Consider the following 13995-nt stretch of genomic DNA (forward strand, 5'->3'; position numbering starts at 1 on the left):
CAATGGCACACTGTTGATTTTCATCCAAGGTTTTGTTTTGATTAGTTTGGACAAAGTCCAGCAATTTTCTGAGAGTATTGTTTCACCAAGGTATTCAGTTTGCTACAGATTTAATTATTTTCCACATGTGAAAGGAACCTGACTTGAATTCTTTATCCTTGGCTTCTCAGATTTATATTTCACATGAGCTGAGGTTGTAGAGGCCTGAAACACCATTTCTCTTGTTCTTTAAGAATGTTCTTTATCTGAAGTGCAGCATAATCAGTGAGCAAAGGCAGGTTGGCTGCCTTGTATAAAGACAGTAGACAGCTGTTGCTGTGCAGTTCTTTAGCTCTGATTGTGTTGGTCCTTCAGTTGGTTCGTCTGTAAATCAGTCTGTCTGTCCACCACTTTGAGGGGACAAATATCTTAACCAGTATCGGGTCAATGGCAGTGGAATTTGGTGCAGACGTTCACTTTCCCAGAGATAGTATTGTAATAATTACAAGTTGTGAACCCTGACTTTTCACGTAGTGCCACCAGCAGTTAACAGTTTTCATTTATCCTTTAAAATATCTTAACGGCTAATGAATGGATTGGCATGAATGTGGCCATTGGTGGGGACAATTCTGTCCTTTTAAAATATTAGTAAGGACACATTCGTACCACCCAAATGCAAATCTATGCTTGTGCAAATCATAGTGTGTTACTTTATGTAGGTTTAAGGACAAACAGTGAATGAAAACAGTGTGAATTTTAACATACTAATTAAGATAGTGAGCATTTTTAATTAGCATCAACTTGGTGACATTTTTAATATGGGCACATCACCTTGCTAACATAAACATTTTCATTCAAAACACCACTTAAACTAAAGGAACTCACTGCCCGTTTGTTCAACCTGCTAGCGTGGTTGTTTAGCTATATTTACAGACACTTACAATTACATTTTTCTGAAAAGTAAATCAGGACACATCCGGATATCTGACTGCACCTTTAAACACACACAATATACTGTCTCCTTTAAATGTTGGCAGCTCCTCCCACCTCCAGCCCTCCCTCTCTCCACTACAGCCTCCTTCCTCTCACACACTCCCCTCCTCCCTCCATCCACCTCAGCATCAGGTCACATCCCAATTTTCCGGAACTGGCTGCACTGCTAATGCCCTCCGAGAGCCTCGGTGTCTGCTGTGCCGTGGCCCATCTCAGGACACTGTCAGCCTCTTTCCTGCTCGCCCCACGGACCTCCCTCTGCTTGTATCACCACACACAACAGAACGGTGCTGTCCCCCTCACTTAGGAACCTGGCTTACACTGTGGAGAGGAATACTAAAATGTCATTTCTTGGCTAACAGGGGTTAAAAAAAAAACCTTGTAAACCTAACAACACAGGAGAAATTCCTTTCTCTTACCTATTCTGCCTTCCCTTTCTTGCTTTTTAACTTTTTTAAAAAGCAAGAAATTAAAAAAAAACACAAAGCAAACACAACTTATTTTAGATGTATTATACAAAATTTAAGAACTGTTGCATTGCATGCAACTATTGCCTGACTAGAATTACTTTTTTTTTTTTTTTTACATCTGAAAGTCTATATGCTGTCTCTCTCTCCCCTTTCCTACCTCTGCACTCCATTCCTCCATCCCTCTCTCATCCCACGCTCGCTCTCAACATGATGGGTTGTGTCCAGTCAGTGGGCAGCTTTGGTGTAATTTGGCCCACAGGGGCTGTTGGCAGGAGGTGTGGGGATAAAGGGAGCAGGGATGGTGGGGTTTGGAGAAAAGCAGGCTTAGTGTGGGGCCTTGGATGGAGGGGCCAGCCAGCACATAGGAAAAGCATTAAATAAACATTAATGCAACTAGGTTACAGGAGATTTATTAAGGAGGCTTTTTGGGCCCCCGCTGTAGGGTTTTATGCAGCACTTTAATAACTCTCTCATGCACTCAGGTAAACAAACCAGGTAATTTATTGCCATCCTCATAGGTGGCCATTGTGAAAACTGTTTTAACTTTGTTTTGGCTCATAAATGGATTTTTTTTCACCTCTTTCTCGGGGTTTTATCACGAAATTGAATGGAGTCTGGCTCAGAAAAGCTTTTTTTTTCAGTACATCTAGGGTAAGTCTGACTTGGATATGATTTTGATGTCACTTTGTGGTGTTAAAAATGAGTGCCCTTAATCGTAGCTTACTGATGTTAAATGTACCCTTTCTGGCACGTCAAACGTACAGATAAAAAGTGACTGATTAAACACAGTAATGAGGACACTGTGGCAGGACAAAGAACTCATTCTAGATTTTGACAAGGACAGGGTGGGTTTTGGCAACAACAGGATATTTGGGAGTGAAAGAGAGAGAATTATAAAACCATGAACTAGCAGAGCATTGCCATCAACATCGCATTTTACATCTGACGTTGTATTTGTAAATCAACACTGTCAGATAAGACGCCGTCAGAAAGTGGAGCTGTGTGAACCAAGCCTTAGTGTGTTATGTTTAGTGACTTGCTGCTTTTCCACGAGCCCTTTTTGAACTATAATTGTTTATCCTCCAGTTGTGTCAGCTCCAGTTACTGAAATAGTCTTAAAAACAGCATTCCTGAGCTAGGCAGAAATTCAAGAAAGACAAGACACAGAGCTATAAAAAGCCAGTGTTTGCAAGGTTAATTAACTAATCTGACCATTAGCATATAAGGACAAAATATAAGGAGTAACAGATATGTTTAAGGGCATCCACTTGCATCCACATGCATGCTTGCAACATTAAGCCTCCAGCCCTGGAGCAAATGTTTTGTTTGCTTTGTTGAGGTGCAGTGCACGGGAAGTGCAGGCGGTAGCACTTCTCTGAGGACTGCAAGAAGAGGAGAGCAGAGACTGACGAACAGGGTCGGGGCAACCAAAGGCTGCATGACGCTTTACCTTGAGACCCATCGCCTCTGCTCCCTGCTCTGCTTCAAGCCCAAAGTGAGGTGAATGCCAGACACAGCTCAGACTGCATACTTGTGAAAGTTCACTCTGTGTAGGAGAGAAAGAAGGGAGTTTTTGTTTGAGCGAGAAATTTAATGGAGAGAATATCAAGGGGAAATGTAGAAAGAATTATAAAGGGGATGCATTTGAAAGAGACAGTGTCGGACAGGAAGAAAGGAGAAAGAAATAATAAAAAGATTTATCTTTGCAGAGGGAGAGACAATAAAGGCTACAATGACTGCGAGAAACTGAGGGAAAGAAGAAGAGTAACAGACAACCTGACAGAGAGACATTCAAAGAATGAGTGTACGACTGTGTGTGTGTGTGTGTGTGTGTGTGTTTGCCTGTTCATTCTGGCTGTGTGTGTGTTTGATGAAGGCTCCAGCATACCGGTTGTGTTGCTGCAGGATAGTGTGCGTCAGGCTCCATCAATATGACATGTCTTTGATGTGGAAATACAAGGAGCAAAAGCCCAGTCAGCCTCAGTCCAGTTCCCAGCGGGACACATCTACCACTGTGCATGTGCATACATGTGTGTTTGAGAAAGTGTGTGTGTGTGTGAGCGAGAGAGAGAGAGACTAAGAGAGAAAAAGAAACACAGAGAGCCACAAGCCACAACAAGCAGCAAAAGTAACCACTGACTCAATGTTTTTTTAACTGCTATTCTACAAGGGAGGCAACAGTTGTGACCTGAACATTTTCCGAGCTAAAAGCACTGTGGACTCTGCTGTAGAGAGGAATCAATATTGTATCTAAATGCCGTTAATAAGGCTTCCCATGCCAGAATAATATCAACATGTCTTTTGCTGCTAAATTGATACATTAATATTTGGTTTGCTTTTTGGCATGAACCTGTTGCTGATTTTCTGTTATAAATATTTATGCTTTTCTCATTTCATCCTGTGGAGTCAATGTTCTATTCTGACCAATTAGACATTGGCTGCGGTTACATGCACACCAGAATTCCCTTAATATTCAGTATATGACAATATTTCTAGTTTGATGCGGGTCATATAAACTGCATATTCCTTTTAAATAGTCCAAATTAGTTTGTTTTTCCAAATTTAGCATTTTCACATTAAGAAATGGGATATCCCGGGGTTATTTGGTACCATTATAAGGGGATATACACAGCCAATTTGTAATATGTTTGTCAATATGTGGATTTTTTACTGCAGTTTGAGACCCACTGCTTCTTATCAGTTTACCGTTGGCTCTGTGGGTTGTCACTGATATGTTGAACGCAAATGACCTCGCAAAGAGTTCGCAAGACTGTAGGTTAGAGATGAATTCCCAAAGAAAATCCCACATTTGTGGTCAGAAAGAAAAACACATATGCTTTGAAACTTTATGAAAGACTTTTTGATATGTGCAAATATCGCAGCACAGACCTTTTCAAGAAGGTGAAGGAAAGAAAGGAGTCCAAACAAGTCAACCACCGCTAGGACACTGAAAAAAGTCCTACATTGATGCAAACATGCAACATAACAAGCGGTTCTAGTTGCTCTATTTTTCCATATTTTGATGTGATAAATAACATGTTAAGGCAAGTTAATGCAAGTGCAGCTGCATGTAAACAATAGTGTTAGTGGAATAATTATTTTAATTAATAAAAGTAAGCAGCTTAGTAAGAATATTGTCTTTTGGAATAAAGGCAAAAACTGGACTATTTTGTGCTTGTAAACACAGTAAATGTTTAGTGTGAGCATTTTAAGTAAAGCTCAGTGTAGCACTTGAAATTGACTGCAGTTGTATTTTAGGATGAAGCACTGAGGTTCAGTTTTAATAAATGACACTGTGAACCATATGGTGCTGTTTGTGGTTGGTCCCCAGAAAGGGATTTCTTCTCTGCAAGGATCATTGTAGGACGTTACCAAAGAGATACAACTGCGATACAGTACGACTGTCAGGAGTTTGGATGTTGAAAAGATATCTTTCTTTGGCAAACTTTTGCTTTTACATCTATCTGTCGGGCCCCTGAGTTTTCACACACAAGTGCAGTGAGGGGGAGGTGGTCAAAAGAAGAGATAAAGGCAGTCTGACAGAAGCAAGGGGGATAAATCAGGTCCAGGCAGACAAGGAGATAAAGACAGGGAAGAGGCAAGACAGAAGAATGAGTCCATCCGTCGGGCCTGTGTGTGGGCTTGCTGCTAACCTGGACTGTGCCATCGCCGCTGCTGTTTTGGTAAACACTAGCTTGCAGGGAGGTAATCCGACCAGCCTTCCCTGTCAGTGCTTTTATTCCCTGTCAGCTACACAAAGGCCTTCTTCCACACATACAACATGTGAGCATATGTACAGTAAGAGCACAAATACATCACACGCATACAGACACATGCGCATGTGTTATTCATATCCACATGGAAACAAAAAAATGTGAGTTAATAACTTGCCTAGGGACAACAGAACAATCCCTGGACCTGAACGTGGATGCCTACCAAGACGACAGAACAAACAAACAGACCATGAATAAATGGCATTGTAGAAAAACACTGGCTTTCACATGATAATTGAAGATTTTTCAAAGAACAATATCTTGGTTACTGTTTAGCCCTGACAATCACAGGCCACATGCTGTATCACCAGCCTGTGTATGTTGCCAAGGCGACTGCATATGAGCACTAATAATGTCTATCATCACCCATGACGCTGTGGACAAGAGGCTGCTGCCTTAGAATGTAAGCATAGCATAAAGAGGCATAATATAAGTAATGCTTCTCTTTTTTTTTGACAATAATCATGTCAGTGTATCTATCATATACCTCCCTTGGTTATTGCATGTCAATACAGCGTTTTCGAGGGTATCAGCATGACAAATCCCAAAGGAATTTCTAAAATATCAGAAAGAAGTAGACAGAAAGAATAAAAATATGCATTTTGAGAGCTACTTTCACCATTTAATTTGTCAGTGGAGTGCTGTAAATTAAGAAAAAACATGACGAAGCTCACTGATCCCAATACAAGCATCAGGCACCCCACCTCTTTACCGTTCAAGTGAAGGACAGACATACGCCTGAACTTCTTGCCCGGTAAACCAATCTATTGTTTCATTGAAAGCTAATACGCAGTTATGACTTCCTGTATTTTTCATTATCTATTATACATCTTAAGCCCATTACTAGCAAAACTAAATCACCCTGCTTTCTCAGTTGTTGGAGGAGCAAACACTCAAATTGTATTTAGTTGCTTAACTTAAAGTTAAAACATAAGTAATGTATCATTAATATTCAACCATCTGTGTTTGCTTATGTGCTAAGATGGCTAACAATGGTTAGCGTATTACCATGGAACAAACAAATTAGTTTTTGTTGATCTTGAATGGATTTATTTCTAAGTGAAGTCTTCATTTGAATTCATATTGGACATCTCTTCTGTGCGGAAAAGCAAAAAAAAATGACTGCTCTGCTCACTTCTATTTTATTTAAAGTGGTAGCTAATCTGGCAAAACCACTGGCTGGTGTTTTAACCTTTCCGATCACCAGACTGCTGATGCATGTTTCTCCGTTGGACACATTTTCAAAAGCCTTGCCACATCAAAAAATCTCAGCAATTATTTGCAAGTACAAAGTTATTGTAACCAAAGGACCAAACTGATGGCCAGAGCTATAAAAATAAAACTAAATTTCCACCAATTTAAATCCACATTACAGTGATAAGCTTTGAGCTATTACAGATATTATAGCTATAATAACTATAGCCGCTTAAGAAGGAAGATGAAAATGATTTAAGACGCAGCAGGTGTTGGACACCACTGCTGATGCATTGATGCTGCTGCTGGTGGAGTTTCTATTGCGGATAGTTTTCTTTCTTTTTTTCTTTGTCTTTGTTTGCAAGCCTGTACATGGAGGTGTACACACGTTGTTTGTATGTGTGTGTGTGTTGTCTGAAGTTGTGTCGTAGTCATCCCACACAGGGCGCGTGAGTCTTGGAGTGTCCAAGTGCAGTCTCTATGAGGTCAGTGGCTGCTGTGATAATGCTTAACTGATGCCAGCTGTCAATAGCCATTCACCAGGAGAATAGTGCTCCGCCTGTTCAGTAAATTACACAGTGCGACGTGAGCTGTGAGGTTCAAAACAACCTGACCCCACTGTTGTTGGGAGAAACAATAGAACAATGACTGCAATCAGCTTTTCCAGCAACCATCTGTGTCATGCTGCTGACTACAAAACACCTTTCCATTACTCCAGGGCTGCAGCTATTAGCTCACCATGCCATTGACTCCAAAGTGAGTTGGAGAGGTTATTGTAATAGCACATTAGATTGTCTCTGACCCTTCTTTATCCAGTGTTTTGTTTTGTTGACCTTGACATAGGTGGGCTTTTTGAATGCTGTAAAGCCCCTGGAGTGATCATTTCTCACAATGGCTTGTTTTGTCACGGATGAGCACATTTGTGAGGTGTCATTATATTTCTGATTACAGTAGCTTTTAATGTGTTTTTTTATTTTATTAATTTTATGCTGTTTGTGTTTGAGACATGTTTTTCTCCTTTTTTCCTTAACTCTGTCCCTCTCACGGCTTCTCCAAGCATGCGCGTGAGCAGTATGAAAAACTGTCCACAATGCACAAGAACATGCAGAAGCTCTACGAGAATATTGGCAGCTATTTTGCCTTCGACCCCCACTCAGTCAGTGTGGAGGATTTCTTTGGAGAACTGGCCAACTTCCGCATGCTGTTCATGGTGAGTATATAGTTTATGGTTTGTGTACATGCACATGAGAAGTCTCACGCAGACAAACAGAAGCCACCGCCCACACATGCACATTCTTTATCACACACTTTCATTTGCTTACACACATAAGCTGTCACTGAAATGTGAACTTGCTCACATTTTCAACAGACTTTCAGTAGGTCTAAACTGATGGAGAAAACATGTGTGGACATTACAGTGTTATACTTTTATGGATGACACTCATTTGCACAGGAGCAAATCTTCAGCAGGGGGTGGACCGCCCTGAATATACATGCATGTGTATTAAAGAAGACCCATTATGCTCTTTTTCCAGTTGATACCTCTTATAGTAGAAACCCAAAATATATGTTTATGTGCTTTAATGATCGCAACAACACTGTTTTCCCCATATTTTCTTCACTGGAACGCCTCTGATCACCTTCAGCCTCAGCTTCAGCACCTGTCTCTTTAAGCGCCTCTTCCTGAAAAGCTCAGACTGCTCTCATTGGTTACTGTTTCTGTGTCCTCTGCATCTTGTTATTTCGTTGCCTCTTCATTTCTGATGTAGCTAAAAGTAGCAGCTAGGGTACATCATTAACATTACTCACTTGCTGTAGCATGTGTGGAACAGGTATAAAGACATATGTCACTATCTTACATCAACTTGCGGTCAAAATAGAAAAAACATTAGAAAAAGACTACTGAAAATGGTCTGTAGCCTGAGGTTTTGCTCACAGTGATTACTTTTCACTCATTAACCTCATCATTTGAGACTGGCCATGTTTAATATGAACATCCAACATTGCAGCATTATTTAAATGACAGAAAATGAGGAAAAACGTAATAGCTTTCCTTATTGTTAATAATAATAATAATGATGATAATAATAATAAAAGCTTTATTTAAATAGCAGCTTTAAAAACAGTTTCCTGGTGCTTTGACAAACAAGGCAAAGCAAAAGCAGAAGGGTTTCTTGCAGAGGACAAACAATAATGCCGAACTAAGACCAGACAAAATATAAAGTTGAAGAAAACAAAAGAGAAACAATTACAGAACAAAAATAACAATAAAACCCAAACCAATAAGAGTAAATACAACTCAACAAATATTAGCAGTAAACACAGAAATAATAGTACTAATAATAGAATTAACCACGATCAGGACAGAATCAAAGAACTAATTAAAAAAATACATCTAAAGACAAAATAAAATAGATCACATAACAGCAAGTCTATTAAAATGGGTTTTAAGAAGTAATTTAAAAGAAGTCACTGATTCTGGGAGCCATATCTCCTCGGGCAGATTTTTCCAAAGCTGAGGGGTCCTGACAGCAAAAGCACGGTCACCTTTAGTTTTAAGCCTTGACTTTGGAACAGCCAGAAGGGCCCCACCTGAGGATCTAAGGCTGCAAACTGGCTCATAAGGGGTCAACATTTCTCTTATGACGCTTGGGGCCAGACCCAAAATAGCTCTAAAAGTGACCAGTGAAATCATACAATTAATTCTAAAATGAACAGGGAGCCAGAATTTGGGTGATGTGATGTCATCTGTTAAAACCTGTGAGAAGCTTAGAATAAACTGTAAAATTAGATACATTTGCTATAATTGCTAAATAGTTTAATATATAAACATGTCTACTTGTATCCACCAGGCAGTGTAAAAAAACACTGTAAATTCTAAATAATTGTGCCTTTGGAAGCAGAGATAACATGCAGCCTCACTTTCCCTACCGGACACTGTGTCTTTGAATATCTTATGTGAAAAATATGCTATTTTATGTGCCATTATTTTGCTATATCCAGTTATTTTTAGTAGCTCCCCTAAACTTTTAGCTGAGGTGAAGGCATGCATGCATGTCAGATATAAACTTGAATCACAGCAGAATAATGGATCCACAGGCTCTTGAACAGAAACTGATAAGATTTTTTTTTTTTTTTTTCAGAGATTATTTAAAAAAAAGGAAAAGTGGTGTTTTCTCAGTGTTCCACTCTGGCCAGCCCTTACAGGCCTGTGTTATGACAGATCTGCTCCAGAGCCACAGATGACATTATACAACTGTAATCTGAAAGTGAGCAACAAGGGCAGAAACATTTCCTTCACAGCCATCTGATAGTCCATCGAGAGCTGTGCCTTTTGAGCCAATCAGCTGCTACTTTCAGTTCTGGGAATGATTTCACTCTCCTCATCTAAAACTGCCAGAAAGTTTTTGGTTTAGGAGAGTGCACCACATTTTCTGGCCACCTATTTTGGTCTTTTTATTCCCCCGGTTGGCCCTGACATGCTTTTCACTCTTTCTTTTAAGTTCTTGCACTGTTCCCTGCAAAAATGTTACCGCGCTCACCTGCTGTGTGATTTCCTTCCATATGTCATCTTTTAGTAGGTCATAATGCCACTGTGTCTGCCAACGATTTTTTTTTCAGGATCACAGACGTAACCTTTTTTTTTTTTTGTCACTGGATTTTTTTTCTTTTTTCATGTTTTTCAATGCCATTGCAGCCTGGAAGGTTAGAAATATAGGTCTCAGGAACACTTTACTTCAAATTTATAAACTCCATTTATAATCAGTATATAAATTAGCTGTTTATAACATTTGATACTGTAGTTATTACTAAGCAGATAAGTGCTTCTTAATCTATTTGTCAAAAAAACTTGACCTGTTGGCATTAATGACCCGAGGCTGCTGTATGAACAGATAATGGATTACAATAAAGTAAAGTTAAATTGTAACAATATATGTCTTCAAACACAATAAAAACCAAGCACCAGCACAATACTAGTTCATTTTACCCAGTACCTAAGACACTGGGTTGCAGTCTTAGTGTTTATTTTTTCTATTACTGAGTTATTTACCCAAAATAAAATATAGTTTGGTTGCAAACCGTTCTAATCTACTCCACCTCTAGTAATGACATGTCAGTATGTGTTACAAATTTTGAAGTAATATGTAAATGTGTATCCTGTGCATGCACATCATTTTGTACAAATAAGACAGATGACAGATTTAAGGTAGAATAACCAAAATTTAGTTAATAACCATTTGTGAGGACTGGTCCATTTTTAACCTGGTAAACTTTGGTGTGTATAATTTCTGATATAAACTACACATGAATAATCACCTCAGATGTCCTTATAGCTGTTCACATCTGCACTGAAGTGCTGCCAACTACTTATTAAATGCGTATATACCACGTTTAAATGCTAAAACATGGTGTTTAATAGGATGTTTATGCAATATCTTAATTCAAGATAATTTGGGACAGTCAGCATGCAAAATATATCTACTGAACTGTACATCCAAATAGGAAAAAAAATTGCCTTATTGCATGTACTTGAGCATTCTGAGTTTCAGATATCTTAACCTGCAGAACATAACTTGGTTCCAGAGTAGATACCTGTGAACTTTTCCTTCCCACCAGCACTGATTAAGAAACGTCTAGTACTGACTTGGGAGCTGTAAGGAAAAAAGGCAAAGTTATAAAACAGATTAAAATATATTATTTGAAAGAAGCTCAGAACAGGAGAACGTATAATTTCAGTGTCTTACTGATAACAGAGCTTGATAAATGCTTGGGAAAGCCTCTTAACCTGTTAAACATAGTTTCATTAGCTCGCAGCTGCTTGTGTGTATGTGCGTGCACGTGCCGTCACCCCGGGCATTGCAGATCTTGCTGGATTTTATTAGGGAGTAATGAGTCTAGAGAGGAGGTAAAGATTTTTCAGTCCCAAAGTAGAAGAAATTGAGTTTTATTTTCCACCTGAGAGTTTCAAATTATTTTGTGTATCACTGGGAAAAAAGTTTTTGTAAAATGTGTAATATTTTCTTCTACCTAAACTAGAATTATTGGTCCTGTTCATAAAAAAGAAGCATTCTTAGAATTTATTCCATAAACACCCCGCCTTATACAATATAATACAATTTACTGTGTTGGTTAAACACATTTAAAGCTTTACTCTGCGGTATTTTCTTAAAAAAAACAAAAAAAAAAAACAATACACAGTCTTATACCAAAGTAATCCCTCTCAATCATCACCTTTAACCCAAAAGAAGTGTGTTGTTTATTTATCTGCAGAGACTCTGCCCTCTGCCTGTTTCTTCTGATTTTGTGATGTTTGCTATGTTGGCAACCAGTTGCCAGACAGTAAGCAGCATGCATCAAAGAGGAAGCAATGAAATTATAGAAACTGCGCTGAAAAATGCAACTATAGCAAGGCGAAACATCAATCCATTATGGGGGTTTTTTTACCCTCCCTGGCAATAATGGTTACGAACAATAACCAAAAATCAAGTATAATTTTCTCTCTCTCTTAAACTTGGACCAAAATCTGACCAAATGGTAGGACTAGGCAGTGCTGATCTAACACAAATCAAAATTATATTTCTGCACTGCCTATTTCTGACCTAAAATGTTTTTACAAATGTTTTTAATGCCCTGTTTAGCTGTAATAGCGAGAGTTTGTGAACAGGAACTGGGCGTCATACAGCTTCCTGCATAGTGATAATGGAGGTCCAAAAAATTGACATCAAACAGTAAAACTAAGCAGCGCTGATCAAATATAAACCAAATTCAGTGGCTGCACTGCATATTTCCCGTCTCAGGTGTTTTCGGAAGCATGTTTTAGCTTACCGTTAAACTCTAATACAAGATCAATTGTTACAAGCGGGCCTCCATTGCGTCTCATGAACAAGACAGCCTAGTTTTATGTGAGGACCCTCTTTATAATGGTGATACTTCTTTGAGATAGAACATTAAAAAAATGAAAGCGAATTCAAACAGTAAACCAGAAGTAACCTTAAATCCCTTAAAAATAATATATATTTTGATATTAGTACAACCAAATCCCAAATAATATTGAATGTTATATCACAATATAAGATGAATCTGGGGCTGGCTTTCAAACAGTAACAATATTCCTGCAAAATATACCTTTAAATTCCTACAATAAAGGTAGAAAGAATACAAAAGTGAAGAGTTTATCACTGAGGCAAACGTGAAATATACATTTTCTCTGGATCAGAGTATAAAACTAAAAATGATTTCTGGCTCTTGCCAGTGTTATAGGAAAGGTGGTTATTGATGTGAATAAAGCACAAAGGGAAAAGCAGATGATATGTTATAGAGGTAATAGTAATGACAGGGTAAACACTAGGTCATCAAGAGCTCCTTTTTTCCTGAATAGACAAGTCTGTCAAACATTTATTCAAGCGTCTTTGCTTTTCCACCTTCTACAGTCTATCCATCCCGCCTGGCACCGCCCCAAAAATTCCCAGTGTCAGGATGATGACATGGTGTCCAGGAGGCACGCTCTTAGTCTTCACAATCCATTAACATGAATGGCAAGGTCCCCTTGTCTGAATCTTTCTCCTCTCTGTACTCTGATCCCCATCTGAAACCAACTTTTCATTCCCACTGATCAAAGTGCAGCAACACACAACACAACGCTCCCTCAAGGATTCCAGAGTTGCATATCTGTAAAAGAGGCATCCACCCAAGAAAATAAATTATTCTCTCAAGCAAATAGCTGCATATGAATATTTTATTACTGATTTAAACTTTCCTGCTATGGATAAGGGGAGGGAACTGAGTGGGATAAAGTGTTGTGGTGCGGTTGGAGTGAGGGGGCTGGTTATAAGTTAATGTATTCATATAAAAACAATCCTTTAATCACCATATTCTTCAGATATTATTTATAGTTTTTGGCTCCTCAGCTCTGCTGACAGAAAGGCTAATCCCATCTGTTAGCAGAGCACAAGGAATCAATGGTTGTTTCTACTTGAATGTTGTTTTTATTTATTTTTTTTACCCTGTGAAAATAACTGAGCTAGCTCCTTTGCAGCGTCCTCATCAGCTTTTGTTGTCAGTGAAGGAATTTTTCGTCTGCTTAGTTATTTATCTTTGACAAAGTCGACCCACATCAACCATTACTGATTTGTTCCAAATGGCAAATCTAATGAACACTATGACTTCTTGGCAGCTAATAATTTAGAAAAGAGCCCTGAATTTAACCTCTTGATATGCCTGGTGTGCCTCCGACTTTTATTTTCATATTGAGACATTGAGTTGTTTGACTCAGACAGAACATCTTCGCTAACTTCTGTCTTTGTTGCACTGCCCTGTGTAATGCATTCACAGCACAAAGCATCGGCAGTATTAAAGAATTCCATTGCAATACAGTCACCCTAAATTGCTTTTACTAAAAAGCCAGGGCTTAATGCACCCGACCGACATGAGGCATTTGAGTAAACGCATTGACAGACAGTCCTCACAGAACTGAATGTAACCGATAAGAGAATCCATTAACTCTATTTTCCTTCTGTTTCATTCTCTTTCTCTCCCTCACTCCCATCCCATTCTCTTTTTTTTCTGCGTCCAATGAAATATTATTT

The 13995-nt window shown here is 38.8% G+C and overlaps 1 protein-coding gene across 1 annotated transcript in view; it reads left to right on the forward strand.

Moving 5' to 3' along the window:
- The window catches only part of diaph2 (diaphanous-related formin 2), a 462996-nt gene that overhangs the window by 369588 nt on the left and 79413 nt on the right, over positions 1-13995 (forward strand). The window contains 1 exon segment of the mRNA XM_088080903.1: positions 7455-7619. Within this exon segment, the coding sequence (XP_087937029.1) occupies positions 7455-7619 (165 nt within the window).

Source organism: Plectropomus leopardus, chromosome 8, assembly GCF_026936395.1.
Source record: "Plectropomus leopardus strain MGB_pleo_1.0 chromosome 8, ASM2693639v1, whole genome shotgun sequence".
In the NCBI taxonomy this organism is placed as follows: domain Eukaryota; kingdom Metazoa; phylum Chordata; class Actinopteri; order Perciformes; family Serranidae; genus Plectropomus; species Plectropomus leopardus.